At 36.5% G+C, this 13,050-nt stretch overlaps 1 protein-coding gene across 1 annotated transcript in view; it reads right to left on the bottom strand.

Moving 5' to 3' along the window:
* The window catches only part of DOCK2 (dedicator of cytokinesis 2), a 209,459-nt gene that overhangs the window by 14,460 nt on the left and 181,949 nt on the right, over window positions 1-13,050 (bottom strand). Inside the window, exons 38-43 of the mRNA XM_009880752.1 lie at window positions 11,549-11,668; window positions 9,725-9,814; window positions 8,261-8,365; window positions 5,940-6,081; window positions 4,143-4,224; window positions 1,112-1,196 (exon numbers count right to left, since the gene is read on the bottom strand). Of these exons, the coding sequence (XP_009879054.1) occupies window positions 1,112-1,196; window positions 4,143-4,224; window positions 5,940-6,081; window positions 8,261-8,365; window positions 9,725-9,814; window positions 11,549-11,668 (624 nt within the window). The remainder of the gene's footprint in view (window positions 1-1,111; window positions 1,197-4,142; window positions 4,225-5,939; window positions 6,082-8,260; window positions 8,366-9,724; window positions 9,815-11,548; window positions 11,669-13,050) is intronic.

Consider the following 13,050-nt stretch of genomic DNA (forward strand, 5'->3'; position numbering starts at 1 on the left):
ATAACAACTTGCCAGCATTCTTACTTCTTTTTCTTTTTCCTCTCCTGAACAAGACTAGCTGTTGGCATTTTAAAATGCCACTAGTTCATTTACCCTACTGCTCCTTTTTTTACCAATACCAGCTCATCTATAATATCAGTACTAAGAAACATAATAATGAATCAATGAAGACATGCATATTATCTATTGTCATGAGCAATGAAAATGTGAATGATTTAATTTGTGTAAAACCATTTCAAGGTATATTCATAAGTGGTTTCAAAACTCTCCAGTTTGCAAAGTAAGCCAACGGGCATCACGAGTCTTGATAATACAGTGCAAAGCTGGGATGTCAAGTAGAATTTCCATCTGCAGCATTTAATTTAACAGTGGGTCAGAAGCTCCTTATAGAAACTGTTGATACTACTGATCAGCACACACATAACTGAAATTTTACACTTTGGAAATTAATGGCTTATCCCATCAGTATCCCAAGAGCACAGCTTTAGCCGTAAAGATTGGATGGTTTGCTTTTCACGACAAACTATAAAGTATCAGATATCTGTGAAATTACAATACAGAAACCTACCACATTTTTATGCAGGACACTGAAAAATAATTTATGGTGTTGCAGATTTCCTAGAACATTTAAACAACGAAGACTATTGCTTAGCATTACACCATTATGCAGAGAATAAAAATGATATAGGTAGTACTCTAGTCTGTCAAGATTTCACAGGACCGATGAAAGCAGACAACACACACCTCTCATTGCCAAGCTGGCAGCTGACAAAAGTGTTGGAAGCTATAAGAGGCAAACCATTTGATGTTTATTTACATGTCATCTCGTTTCATAAGGAAAGTCTGTACCAGAAAATGTCACCACTTAACACAAATGTGTTGAACATACTTAATTACATAATGTTTACCCGCAATTGAAAGTGAGATATCATGGAGTAAGTACATAGGAGTAGTGCTGAAATAAGAGCAATCTTGCATTTATGTTTTTGAACCGGATCCTAAAAAGTTAGGGTGTCTGTAACAAGTAATCTGAGACTAAGAAAGGATCTAGATCAAAATTCAGTCACAGTTACCAGAACAGCGTCCATCACCCTGTAATTCATTTACTTACAGCAAATTCATTTTCAGGGTCAACAGATCCTTTTCTGACTGGTCTTGAATAGTGAAACCGGTGCACGTTGTTGGACTTATAAAAACTGAAAGATTTAACAAAGACTATTGTAAAATACAGAATTCAGAAATTTATGGATCTTGTTATTACAGTGAAATATTTCGAGTCAGTTGAGTTTTTAATTAAAAGCAGATTTACTGCTCAGAAAAAAAGCACTTTACTGAAAACTCAGGAGACAATACTTTATCTATAACACACAGTATTTTACAAGTATTAAGCTTCAGCTTGTGACTGAGTGTAATTTCCAGGTATAAAAATTCCAGAACTTCCAGATTAATGTTAAAACCTACAGAAGAAGGTATAAACATTTTTACTTCCCTGCATCCTCACTGCAGCATGCACACTGCATGTCTGCTTTATAATGGCATACTTAAGGAGTGTATCTGGTTAAAAATAACTGACTGAACAGGGTGGAAATATTCACCTGGACTGACATACATGTGTTTTTTTCATCCATGGTGCATGCCAAATCAGTTTAATGACGTCTAAAAATTCCGCTCACAATGCAGAACCCTAGTTAGTCAATAAACTAAACATCTGAAGCCATTAATAAAAATTTCTTGTGATAGATAAGAAAATGTATATAAACACTTGTAGAGGGGGAAATCAGTGTAAAGAATGTATTGCAAATTCATGTTATGGTCTATTCTATTTAGCTACTGAATCATTTTCAATCACCGTGAGCACATATTTCCATTAAACTCGTAATCACTCGGCTTTTAGCACTGGCTAATTTGAAAGAACAGAGATTGCACAGTTTTGGCTAAGTATTTTGCTGTCCACAGAAAAATCTGTCATTCTGAGGTTTATTTTTTGTTTTAAAGACTAATTAAATTTAAAGCCATGTTAAATAAAAACTAATTTTGTGGAGCAAAAAGATATCTCAGAAATACCTTACGGTAAAACCAAGCTATGTTTTGGAAGCCTAGAGAAACAAATAAATGGAAAGACCCCAAACAGTTGAGCTAAGCAAACTTCTGGCATGATAGTTCACATGAACTAGCATAGGATTGCTCATCCAAACTACTAAGATTATCTTCATCAATAAAGAAAAGAAAGTGGAAAAGACTGCCATATCAAGTCAGATCCCTTTATACAGTCCCATCTGAAAGAACAGGTATTTTGAAGCTCTTTGACAGAATAAATGCATTGCCATCAACTAATGTAACTAAAAATTAAATGCCCAATAAAGTACACCCATAAAAATAAATCTCTAAGACCAGATGAAATTAGCAGTTTGGTTGAATTCTGCAGCTGAGACAAACAATTAAAAAATCTCCCATATGACAGGAGTTTGTACTTTATGTGGTGCATTTCACTAAATAAAACTGTTACAAGTTCAAAACGTGGCTGGCACTACACTGAAATCTAGTCAAACAGGACCAGATTTATAAGCTGTCTTTCAGTTAATGATTCTAAAATGAATTCAAGTCGAAATTGGGACCACAGTTCTTTTTTATTATTATTTATTTTTAATCTTGTAGTACAAGGCCTGTGCATGCACACGCTTTATTTATTTTGGTGTATGTGGGCAGGTGATTCTTATTTTTCTGATCTGAATCAATTGTAATTTCAGTAAAGATTCTAAATAGAACGCTGCAGACAAAGGTGACATCTGGTTTGAATCCAGCTGTGGAGCAGTTAAAAATGAACTCATCTCAGTCTCTTTCTAGAAAGTCATAATACAAGTGTTGTTAAATGGTTTAGTCTGAGTATTTGTTTAAGTGCAGAGGCATTGCAAAGCCTCTCTTGCATTAAAAATGCAGGTGCCTCAGTTTACCTGGAGAAATTTTAGCTTAAGATGCCTGTTTTAACCAGTTTCAGTTAGGGAGGTACAGTCATATCTTATGCTCACAAGGCACTGACAAGAATAGGGAGAAAATATGGCCTGTCTTAACTGATGCTGCTTGTAAATTTGCTGTCCTTAAGTTACAGATACTATCTTGAAATTTTTCATTCAGGTGCTAGTGACAAGCAACAGCTTTTATTGACCATGTTTGCAAATGTATAAATCAAAGAAGGGTTTGAGTTGGAATGAACCTTTGAAGATCATCTGGTTCTAACCCCCCTGCCATGGACACCTCCCACCAGCCCAGGTTGCTCAAAGCTCCATCCAACCTGGCCTTGAACACCTCCAGGGATGGGGCAGCCACAGCTTCTCGGGGCAACCTGCACCAGGGGCTCACCGCCCGCACAGTAAAGCATTTCTTCCTTGTATCCAATCTAAATCTACCCTCTTTCAGTTTAAAACGATTGCCCTCTATCCTGGTAACAAGTCTCTCTCCATCTTTCTTATAATCCCCCTTTATATATGATGGATTTGGAGCCAAAAATCTCACAAGCCTGAAATCAGCCAGTATTCCAGTAGGTACTGTATGCAGTTTTAGCATCAACTTTCAAAATGAACCATGACTTTTCACACATGCAGTCAGAATACTTAATTAAGAGCAAGTAATATGTTCAACCTGTTCTACGTTGGGTTAGGAATTTGGGAATGTTAGCCAGTCTGTTCTCAAAATACTTTGGACAATTCATTTCCTTTATTCCTTTGCAAAATCTTGACCGTGGTACCAATGGAAACTATTTTGCCACCATGCGTTTTGCATTTCGCAAGGTAAGTCTTAACAAGATTCAGTTGTACAAGAGCCTTCCACTCAACCATTCTCATACTGCCAGTTACCTCCAAGACCCCTCTCACCATCTCTTGTCTAAGAAGCTGTGTTGAAAACTCAGTAACTTGGACCCAAAGCATGGATTTCGCCTCCCCACCCTGTAACCATATGCTATTCCTTAAGTCATAGATGGGTAGATGTTCTTGTATGAAATTCCTACGGAATACTTAAGTCAGTAAACTAAGACAATAAAAGCTCTAAGATTCATTGGCAAATGACTGAGTTCAAAAAATAATGGCTGCCAGTTTAGGAATATGGACTGACTTTCATTATATTACCTATTACAGAAATTCACTTACTTTATAATTTGATCAGGTACTGCCTTATTTTTGAATCTAGGTTGCTCCTCCAGGACTGGTTGCACTGTAAAACACTGGATATCTGAAATCATGAAAGTTAAGGGCATGTTATTAACTATCAGTATGAAATACTGTAGGCTGTAGGGGAAATAAAAAAGAAAAAAAAAAAAAAAAAAGACATTTCCAGATGAAAAATGCTCAAGGTTCAGGGCTTCATTTGTGGAGCTTTCTTGGCCAAAAAAAGGAAAAATCTGCCAGCAGTAACCAGTGAGTATAATATTAATATTCATTTTGAACTGCATATTTTTATTATTTACTGAGCTTGAATATCTGTAGCTGAATTTATCACACTGAATCATTCATTAAATTTTAAAGCCCAGCCAACTCACAAAAATAACATCAAACATCTGATGTTAACAGTTTCACTGTTTAGCTTTAGGCATGCATAATGTCATGATGTTTAGCATTTCATCTTTGAAATCTGTAATTGAGCAGCCCTTTTACCTGATATTTCCTTTTCCTATGGAAGTGTTATTTTTTAAGTTGAATACTGTATTTGTAAGTAAATGTATTCTTACATATTTCAGTATATTGAAAACTCATGCCCTCTGGTTAGATTCTGTAGCTTTTTCTTTAGTGCCTCAGCGGTTCATATCTGCTGTTAGTTGCAAATAGACTTGAGCAAATTCTACTTTAAGAAAGGACTGAAGCATATAATCTCAAAAAAAAAAAAAATTAGTTAAGACACGACAGACTTACGAAAGCTTTGCTCTCAAGCTTAATGTACTATTTTAGAGAAGTCTCTGAATACAGAGAGTATTTTAGAATACTCTCTGCTTCAGCCCCAACAGTGTGAAAAGAAAGCAGCATTCCTCTTCTCCTCCAGCAGGTTCTATCAGAATAGACTCAAAGGAGCATGGGAAGTGTTACAATATTACCTTGAAAATAAGGACAATCAACATGTGAAAAAAAATGTCTGATACAATGAGGTGATCTCATATCTGCTCAGCCGGCAATGATTTAAATCAGAACACAAGAAAAAAGATAATGAATGCAAGCAAATGTTAGAGTATTTCTAAAGAAGAATAACTCAGTGCATTCTAAAAAAATGGTTAATGATGTTTATGAGTTAATTTTCCTAGGAAAATTTCTGAGAGTGACATAAGGCATATTTATGTTGCCAAGAAGTACAGGTGATACCCAAGTGCAGTGCCAGTCAGAACAATGTTCCAGGAAGACGTGAATTTAATATCACGACACAACAGCTAGGAAGATGAGGTAATCAACAATTTGCTGCTTTAAACTTGGCCAATTCAAGCATTCATTGCTGCTTTTGCCATTTGAAGATAATAAAGCTAAACCATGTATGAACTTGAATTAGTTTTCTTCACCAAAAAGGTTGTCAAGCATTGGAACAGGCTGCTCAGGGAAGCGGCTGAGTCACCATCCCTGGAGGTATTTAAAAGATATGTAGACGTGGAACTTAGGGAGATGGTTTAGCGGGGGACTAGGTTTATGTTTGGAGTCAATCTTAAGGGTCTTTTCCAACCTAAACGATACTACGATGACAGAAAGAGACAAACTCCTTGGAATTCTGAGAAAAAGAGGAGCAAACATCAAAGGAACAAACCATAATAGACACTCAGGACACGTATGTAAAACTGCAAACTGAGCTGCCACATTAAAAAACTTTCATCCTTTTTGGGAAATGGTTTTTCCACACAGATAAACTACTGCTAAAAGCAAGGTTTTCCCAACCCACATTTGTTCTGTAATCTCCCACGTGTTCAAGGATACATTGACCAGGAGAGTTTTTCACATCATCTCCAGGTGCTGAGGTGGTGTTCATCTTCTCTGCACTGGGAAACTGACTCATCAGCTGTGCCTGGAAATCCTCTCTCCTCTCATATTCCTTCCCACGGTAGATGAATACTTTGTTCTGTAAGGAACATATAGCTGATTTCTTGGGCTGTATGATGCTGAGCAGAAGTTATAGATGCATGTTTATCAGTACAAAGACACAATGGGGTCTCCACATTTTGGAATGAGTGTTACTGTTTTCTGAACATTAATTAACTATAAAGCAAGACACCATTTTGACCAGGTGCTGGCACGTAGCACTGACACTCCAGAGACCCTTACTTTATGCTGTTAGACAGAATGAAGATAAACTGGCGTCACCGCTGAGGATGCTCCTGGAGAGCACAATAAAATGAGAATGGGAAGTAAAAGTACAGAAATTCCTTTTCCTCTTGTCTGTCAAGTAAAAAGATTTCCTTTCAAGTACATTCTGGGTCCAGGTTACACAGCTTTCTAATACCAATCTGTAGGTTTCCTCTGCCTGCTCCATCTCCTTGGCATTATGAAATGCCCTCATTTATAATACAGTCTAACCCCAAATGTGCTCACTTGTGGTTCACTTTGCTTCATTTAACAGGATACTTCTATAACACCAGAAACAAAAGGTACACGCTTCCTTTGGTTTAATATTAGCATATTGTTTCACTATTTTTCCAATGTTTTCAAGGCATCTTTGACCTTTAAAACTGGGAAAGAGAGGTCATTCACTGCTTTTCAAGTGTGAGGAAAGCTACCATATTCATTGTAGTATGTAAGAAAAGATTATTTTTTTTTTTTAATAAGAAAACATCAAATATTCAGGTTAGTTTTATGCTCTGAAGACATGCACTACTGTGGTTAAAAGAAAGCAATGATCTTCTAAAAAACTAAAGTAGAAGCCAGTTGTTCATGAGTTCCTAAGTTTGGCAGGTTTCTTAAAAAAACAGATCCTTGATTTCTCACATGGTAGTCAAAAATGGAGAAAAGTCAAGAAAACAGAGAATAGATTCAGTCTGTAGATGGCTGTTTAATGAAAACAGTTCAAACTTACTGTAATTGTCCTAAGATACCAACTAGCTTTTACCATTCAGGAAAAAACTTTGAGTAATACAAGACAGTATGGTATGGTATGAACGTGTCAGTTCAATGCATATTAGAGATCAAAAAAGCACTCTGAACTTCAGTCATTATGAGGAAAACAAAAGAAGAAATATCAGTATCACACTGAACAAAGTGATAGTGTTTCCACATTTCAATACTATGTACATTTCTTGTCCTGCCATCTCACGAACTAGGAAACAGACACCAAGGGACCCAGGATGTTAAAACATATGGAACAGTTGCTGTGGAAGCAGTGTTTAAACAAACCAAGACTGTAAGGAACAATGTGTAATGAATTGCATGAGGAAGTGATTAAAGAACAACTGTTCAGTCTCTCTGTCAGAACTAGTGTAGAGGAATTATCAGATGACAACAAAAAGGCAACAATAAATCTCCAACACACGTAGTTGTATACTGTGAGGCCACAGGATGTTCTGGAGGCCATCAGTTCAGAAAGCAACTGGAGAAATTCACCGTAGAGCAATCCATGACGGGCTAGAAAACAAAACTGTCACCTTCAACCCAGGAAGCTGTAAGTAGGTAATATTGACCTGGTATATATTCCTACAGACCTGCTCTGTATGATCCTCTTCCCTACCCTACTTGTCTACTATTTCCCACTGTTGAAGACACAATATTGGGCTACAAAGTGCATTGGTCTAAAAAATATGCTGTTTCTACATTCATAGTGTATTTCTATTGTAGTTTAGAGGCAATATAAGTTTGAAACTCTTGTCAGTTCGTGACAAGGTCCAGTAAAAATACCAAGCTAACGTGAAACAGAATTTCAGATTTAATTTGCACACAAGTTAGTTAATGACGTTCTACTAGTTATCAATAACCTGTGTGGAGACTCATCAGAGAAATACGTACCACAAGAGCTGCCCATATCAAATTACATCATATTGCTCCATTTGGCTCTCACGTCACCTTCACTACCTGATATATCTTCTAGCTTCCACAATCAAACTAAGAGAAAGAATCGACTTCAACACATCTGAAAACATTTCATGCATATTCTTACAAGTAACAACTGAGATTTTGACTGGTCCTGCATCCAAGCAAAATGAAATCCACGGCAAATATCCCCAGAGACTCACTTGCATTAGTAGAGTACAGTCATATTTGTAGAAGTATATGAAAATAGATGAAAAAAGTAAGAATTTAAACAGGTTTACCCTTAGAAATGTGGGGAATCCTTGGCCATAATACCCAACAGCAAAATAGTCTGGTTTAGGTCTCAGTATTTTCATGATGTTTTCATAGAACTTTGCTTGTTGAATCTGAAAGCAAAACCAACTGTCATTACTTCTGTTTGGGTTTGTTGGTTTTTTTCCCATTTATTTTTTAACCTCTGCAGTAGTACTATGCTATGTACTAGAGCTCTCAGTGGACATGCAAGAGCTGTCAATTATCAGTTAGTAAGCTATAGCAATAATCTGTCAGCATGCACATGAAACTGCTGTGGTACATTAAATATTGCTTGTATTTATATGCAAATATAGCTGAATGTGTAGGGCTTCAACTTCAATTATCTGACCTGAGAATCAAGCTTACCAGGCCTTAATTTACTAGCATGAAAACAAAAAAAGCAAACACCAAAGTCATACGTGGCACTTCACACTTTAAACACTAAACTGAATAACATTACTGAAATAACACATTTGGAAAAACTCCCTGCCTCAACTGTTTTCTGAGGTATGGATCAAGTCCAGCTTTTGCCCTGGCATCATGCGAAGGACACACCCCACGGAAAGGGCTGAGAACAATGGCTTCTGTAAAATACCAAGTGTCATTTAGGTTTGCTGGTTTTGTTTCCTGTGTTATATCTATGAGATATGCAACACTGTAAATTAAATGGAATTGGCTAAAATACTGTCTTTATCTTTTAGTTTATGATAAAAGCAGAATTGAGTGGGAGGAAAAGAAACTTTCTTCATACACTACACTGTTAAACAACATCGTGTTTTGATTCCTATGGTTTCTTTGTGGAAGATTCAGGAATATCTATTGAATAAGCCCTAAACATTTGTTAAAGATCATGCAAGTGTGGAATCTTGGTGGAAAAAAAAATAGGTGTGTGTGGGAGGAGCTTCTTTTTAGAGTAATTCAATTTTAATTAAAACAAACAACTGAACATTTAATCTTACTTTAAAACATTCCTTCTAGCCTTTGGACCTGGTTCAGTTCTTCGTGGTGTATTACTTCCCCAGTCCCTGATTAGGACAGAATTCTTTAGGCTTGTCAAGATTCGAGTTCTTAAATTTTTAAGAAATTTAAAGAAGAGTTTCAGAGAAAAAAATTCATCCAGGTGCTTTTTCTACCCTAAAGCAGCACAAAGGCCTCAAAAACCTGTTATATTTCTCTTATCCACGGCCTTTAAATTGAGCTAAGTGAGAATATATTTATTTAATCTATAGAAGTTTCACAATAGCTTAATAAGCAGAAGTCCACACAGCTTTAACAAACAGTTCTTTATGAATCTCTACTTTACCACTGGATTGTGACAATAAATCATAGCAACTCTTTGATGAATTAAAAATCATTTGTAGACAACAAGCTCATAAGCACCTCTATCGTGATAGCTCAAAAGTACCAATTTCTGTGACTGAAATAATTTGAAGACCTGTATATAATCTTACCAGGTTTTGACTTAGAAGTTCATAGTCAAAAACTTCCTTTTCATATTGCTCTGCAAGTTCTTTGCATAAAGATATGGCTTCTTCCCACATCTGCAATGCAACCACATAGTCAAAGAGTAAATCCAGTATCAACAAACAACTTTTTAATGCAGCGCTGTTTAACTACAGTTTTATTGATTATGAGATCTTTAAATTGCAGCCATTTATTAACCTCACATTTAGACTGGAAGACTCAAAGCAATCATAAACTTTAGGAAAGCAGATTAATTTAAAAAATAAAAGTGTTTTATGGTTCATTATCGGAAGGAATAAGTAAACCTACATTATTCTTACAATAAAAGAATAAAAAAAAAAATCACTTAACCTTTCAGATACATTAGAAAAGAAGAGTAAATCGCTAAGGTGCACAACATCCAGAATATACCCAAGCATAGCAGCAGTGTATGAGGGGACTGACACCTGCCTCTCTAAAATAAACACACTTCATTTTACAAGAAATTCCGAAGCATACATAAATAGGTAGCCTTGCATATGACAGCTCTCCTAATCAGCTAAAAAATTACAAGACTTAAACTGCCACTTGCCTGGAGTAGTAGCTTGTTTCTTTCCACACAACTTAATAGCTACCTCTGAAAATTACTGTGAGGAATTACAGAGCTGCATTGGAAAGACTAGAACAGTTTTTCTCATCTCTTATAGGCACTTAATGTATGCAGGACAAAAGTGGTCCTAAAGCAGATGGAAACTCCCTCTGTTGAGGACAATTTCTCAAATTCTGTCAGTCATCTCATCTTTCAGAATAAAGGAGACAAAAGGGTTTTCTCTGCTGATGTAAGATGGTGACACACATTATGACCATTTTTAGAGGGTGCCATGTACTCCTAGGCTCGGCAGTTCTGAACCTGACAGCCGCATTCAGCTGCCTGCAAACCTCCTCTCGGTATGGGAGGAGAACCGGAACACTGGGTAGATTTGATTATTCTGATACAGTGGGTGGGGACTGCTACATTGTAGTTATTTCAGATGCTAACAAAAAACTAAGTTATAAATAGCACTGCCTTTTCCTGCACAGTGCTGAAGCGCCAAAAACTTTCTTATCTTCTGAATTATAGAAGGGACTCTCATGGGGGAGTTATGCCTTCATTTTGCAAGAAGCAGTAATGAATCGCCTTCCCCTTTCATACCTGTGGCTACAGCTGAAGAAAATATAATGACTTAAAGGCCTTATTGGGTCATAAGATTCATTATCTGGCACTGCAGCATTTTTCCCTGCTTTCTAGTCCTTTGCTTTATTTCCAAAAATCTCAGCTCTGCTGTCATTGTATTGACAGGCAATTTTATTAACAGATTTTTTTCAAAAAAGCTGAACTAAACCCAGGTACTGAGCATCAAACTACTACATTTTAACTTTGGGATGCAATTCTCAGACTTCTCTGAAACAAATACGTCCATTTTGAACCGACTGGTTTTTGGAGGATAATGACCAAATGGTTTAGAAATGCAATCTGTGTAGTCAGTATTTTTTTTCCTAGTAAAGGAAAGTACATTCAACATATTCATTGGTTTATTAGTGCCTGACAGAGATGCTTGTGACGAGTATAAATGTTAGCCCTCTTTCTCTGTGAATGTTGCTATCGAAAGAATACATTCATACAGAACAGAAATATTCTGTGAATAAGCCTTCAAGACAATTTTTACTTGACCCACATTTCAGAGAGGATTTCCTACGCAAACACTTTATACAAAGCATATTCATTAAATACTACTATACAGAGTAACACAGTAAAAAGAGATTTGGCAGGGGGAAGAACTCCACAGACCTACCTTTCCTTTGTCAAAGTATTCTATGATCTTCTCATATAAATTCTCTTTCAAGTGTCGATAGGTCTGTGAACACTGGAACTCTGTTGACATGACTTGGGGTGCACACTGTTCATCTGACCACTGAGAATAAAGAACACATTAAAAAAACCACATGATTTTGGAGTTCAACATTTCACGCACAAGTCCTCCCTCGCCCAAGGTCCGGTTCCCTGGGCTCTTCTTTCTTTTCCCAGTCTTTTTTATCTTTCCACAAAGAAACTGGGAAAGGCACTGGGAATGTTTTCATTACCTTTTCAAACAAGTGCTGTATTTCATGCGATAACCAGGACTAGACATAACATTTTAAAAACCTGTGTTCCTTCTTGCCCCCCACCCAAAAATTTTGGATAAGAGTACACAAGACAAATAGTTCATTTTATTTCAGTGATGTTGTCTTGACTGATTTGATTTTGATTAAAATATTTACATAAATTATCTTTGTCTATAGCAATACATACAATATGCTGCATATTTTTGTATGATCAGAAAAGTCCAAATGAAATTTAAGCAAATCATATAATAGAATTTTCTGGGTTGGAAGGGACCTTTAAGATCATCAAGTCCAGCCATCAACCATCAACTGCCAAGGCCACTGCTAAACCATGTCCCTCAGCACTACATCGACATGCGTTCTAAATTCCTCCAGGGATGGTGATTCCATCACTTCCCTGGGCAGCCTGTTCCAATGTTTGATAACCCTTTTGGTGAAGAAATTTTTCCTAATATCCAACCCAAACCTCCCCTGGCACAGCTTGAGGCTGTTTCCTCTTGTTCTATTGCCTGTTACTTGGGAGAGAAGACCAGCCCCCACCTCACTACACCCTCCTTTCAGGGAGCTGTAAAGAGCAATAAGGTCTCCTCTCAGCCTCCTCTTCTCCAGGCTGAACAACCCAGTTCCCTCAGCTGCTCCTCATCAGACTTGTTGACAAAAAAGCACTGTGAAAAGCCAAATTGACATGGTTCTGCACTAAAAGAAATTACCTAAGAAATCTCAATTTTTTGCTGAAGAATATCTACATTTTGAATTTTCCTTTGAAATGGAAATGCATCTTACTGACCATTTCTTTTGATAACATCAGTTACAATGAGAATAAACATCAGTCGTAGCAAAAAGTAATTACCAGTTACAAAAGAAAGCAAGCATAATTGATTGCTTTCTATATTATTACAGTGATCCATATTATTTAAAATGAAAACTCAGATGTCCCCCTGTGATAGTTGGAAAAAAATTGCATTTACTTTTCATCATTGTTATGTTTGGGATAGTAAGAAATAAGCAAATTGAAAACTACATGGAAGTGAAACGGCTTCAGAATTTGCACACAATGTTCTCACTACAAAATAAAAACTAGTTTTGCTACAATATTTAGTTTTACCAATATGTGGCTTTTAATCACCTACTGAAAATACAATTTCAGCAATTTATGTTAATTTTGTATGACCTACTGCAGTATTTAACTAGA

Source organism: Charadrius vociferus, unplaced genomic scaffold (assembly GCF_000708025.1).
Source record: "Charadrius vociferus isolate BGI_N301 unplaced genomic scaffold, ASM70802v2 scaffold822, whole genome shotgun sequence".
In the NCBI taxonomy this organism is placed as follows: Eukaryota; Metazoa; Chordata; class Aves; order Charadriiformes; family Charadriidae; genus Charadrius; species Charadrius vociferus.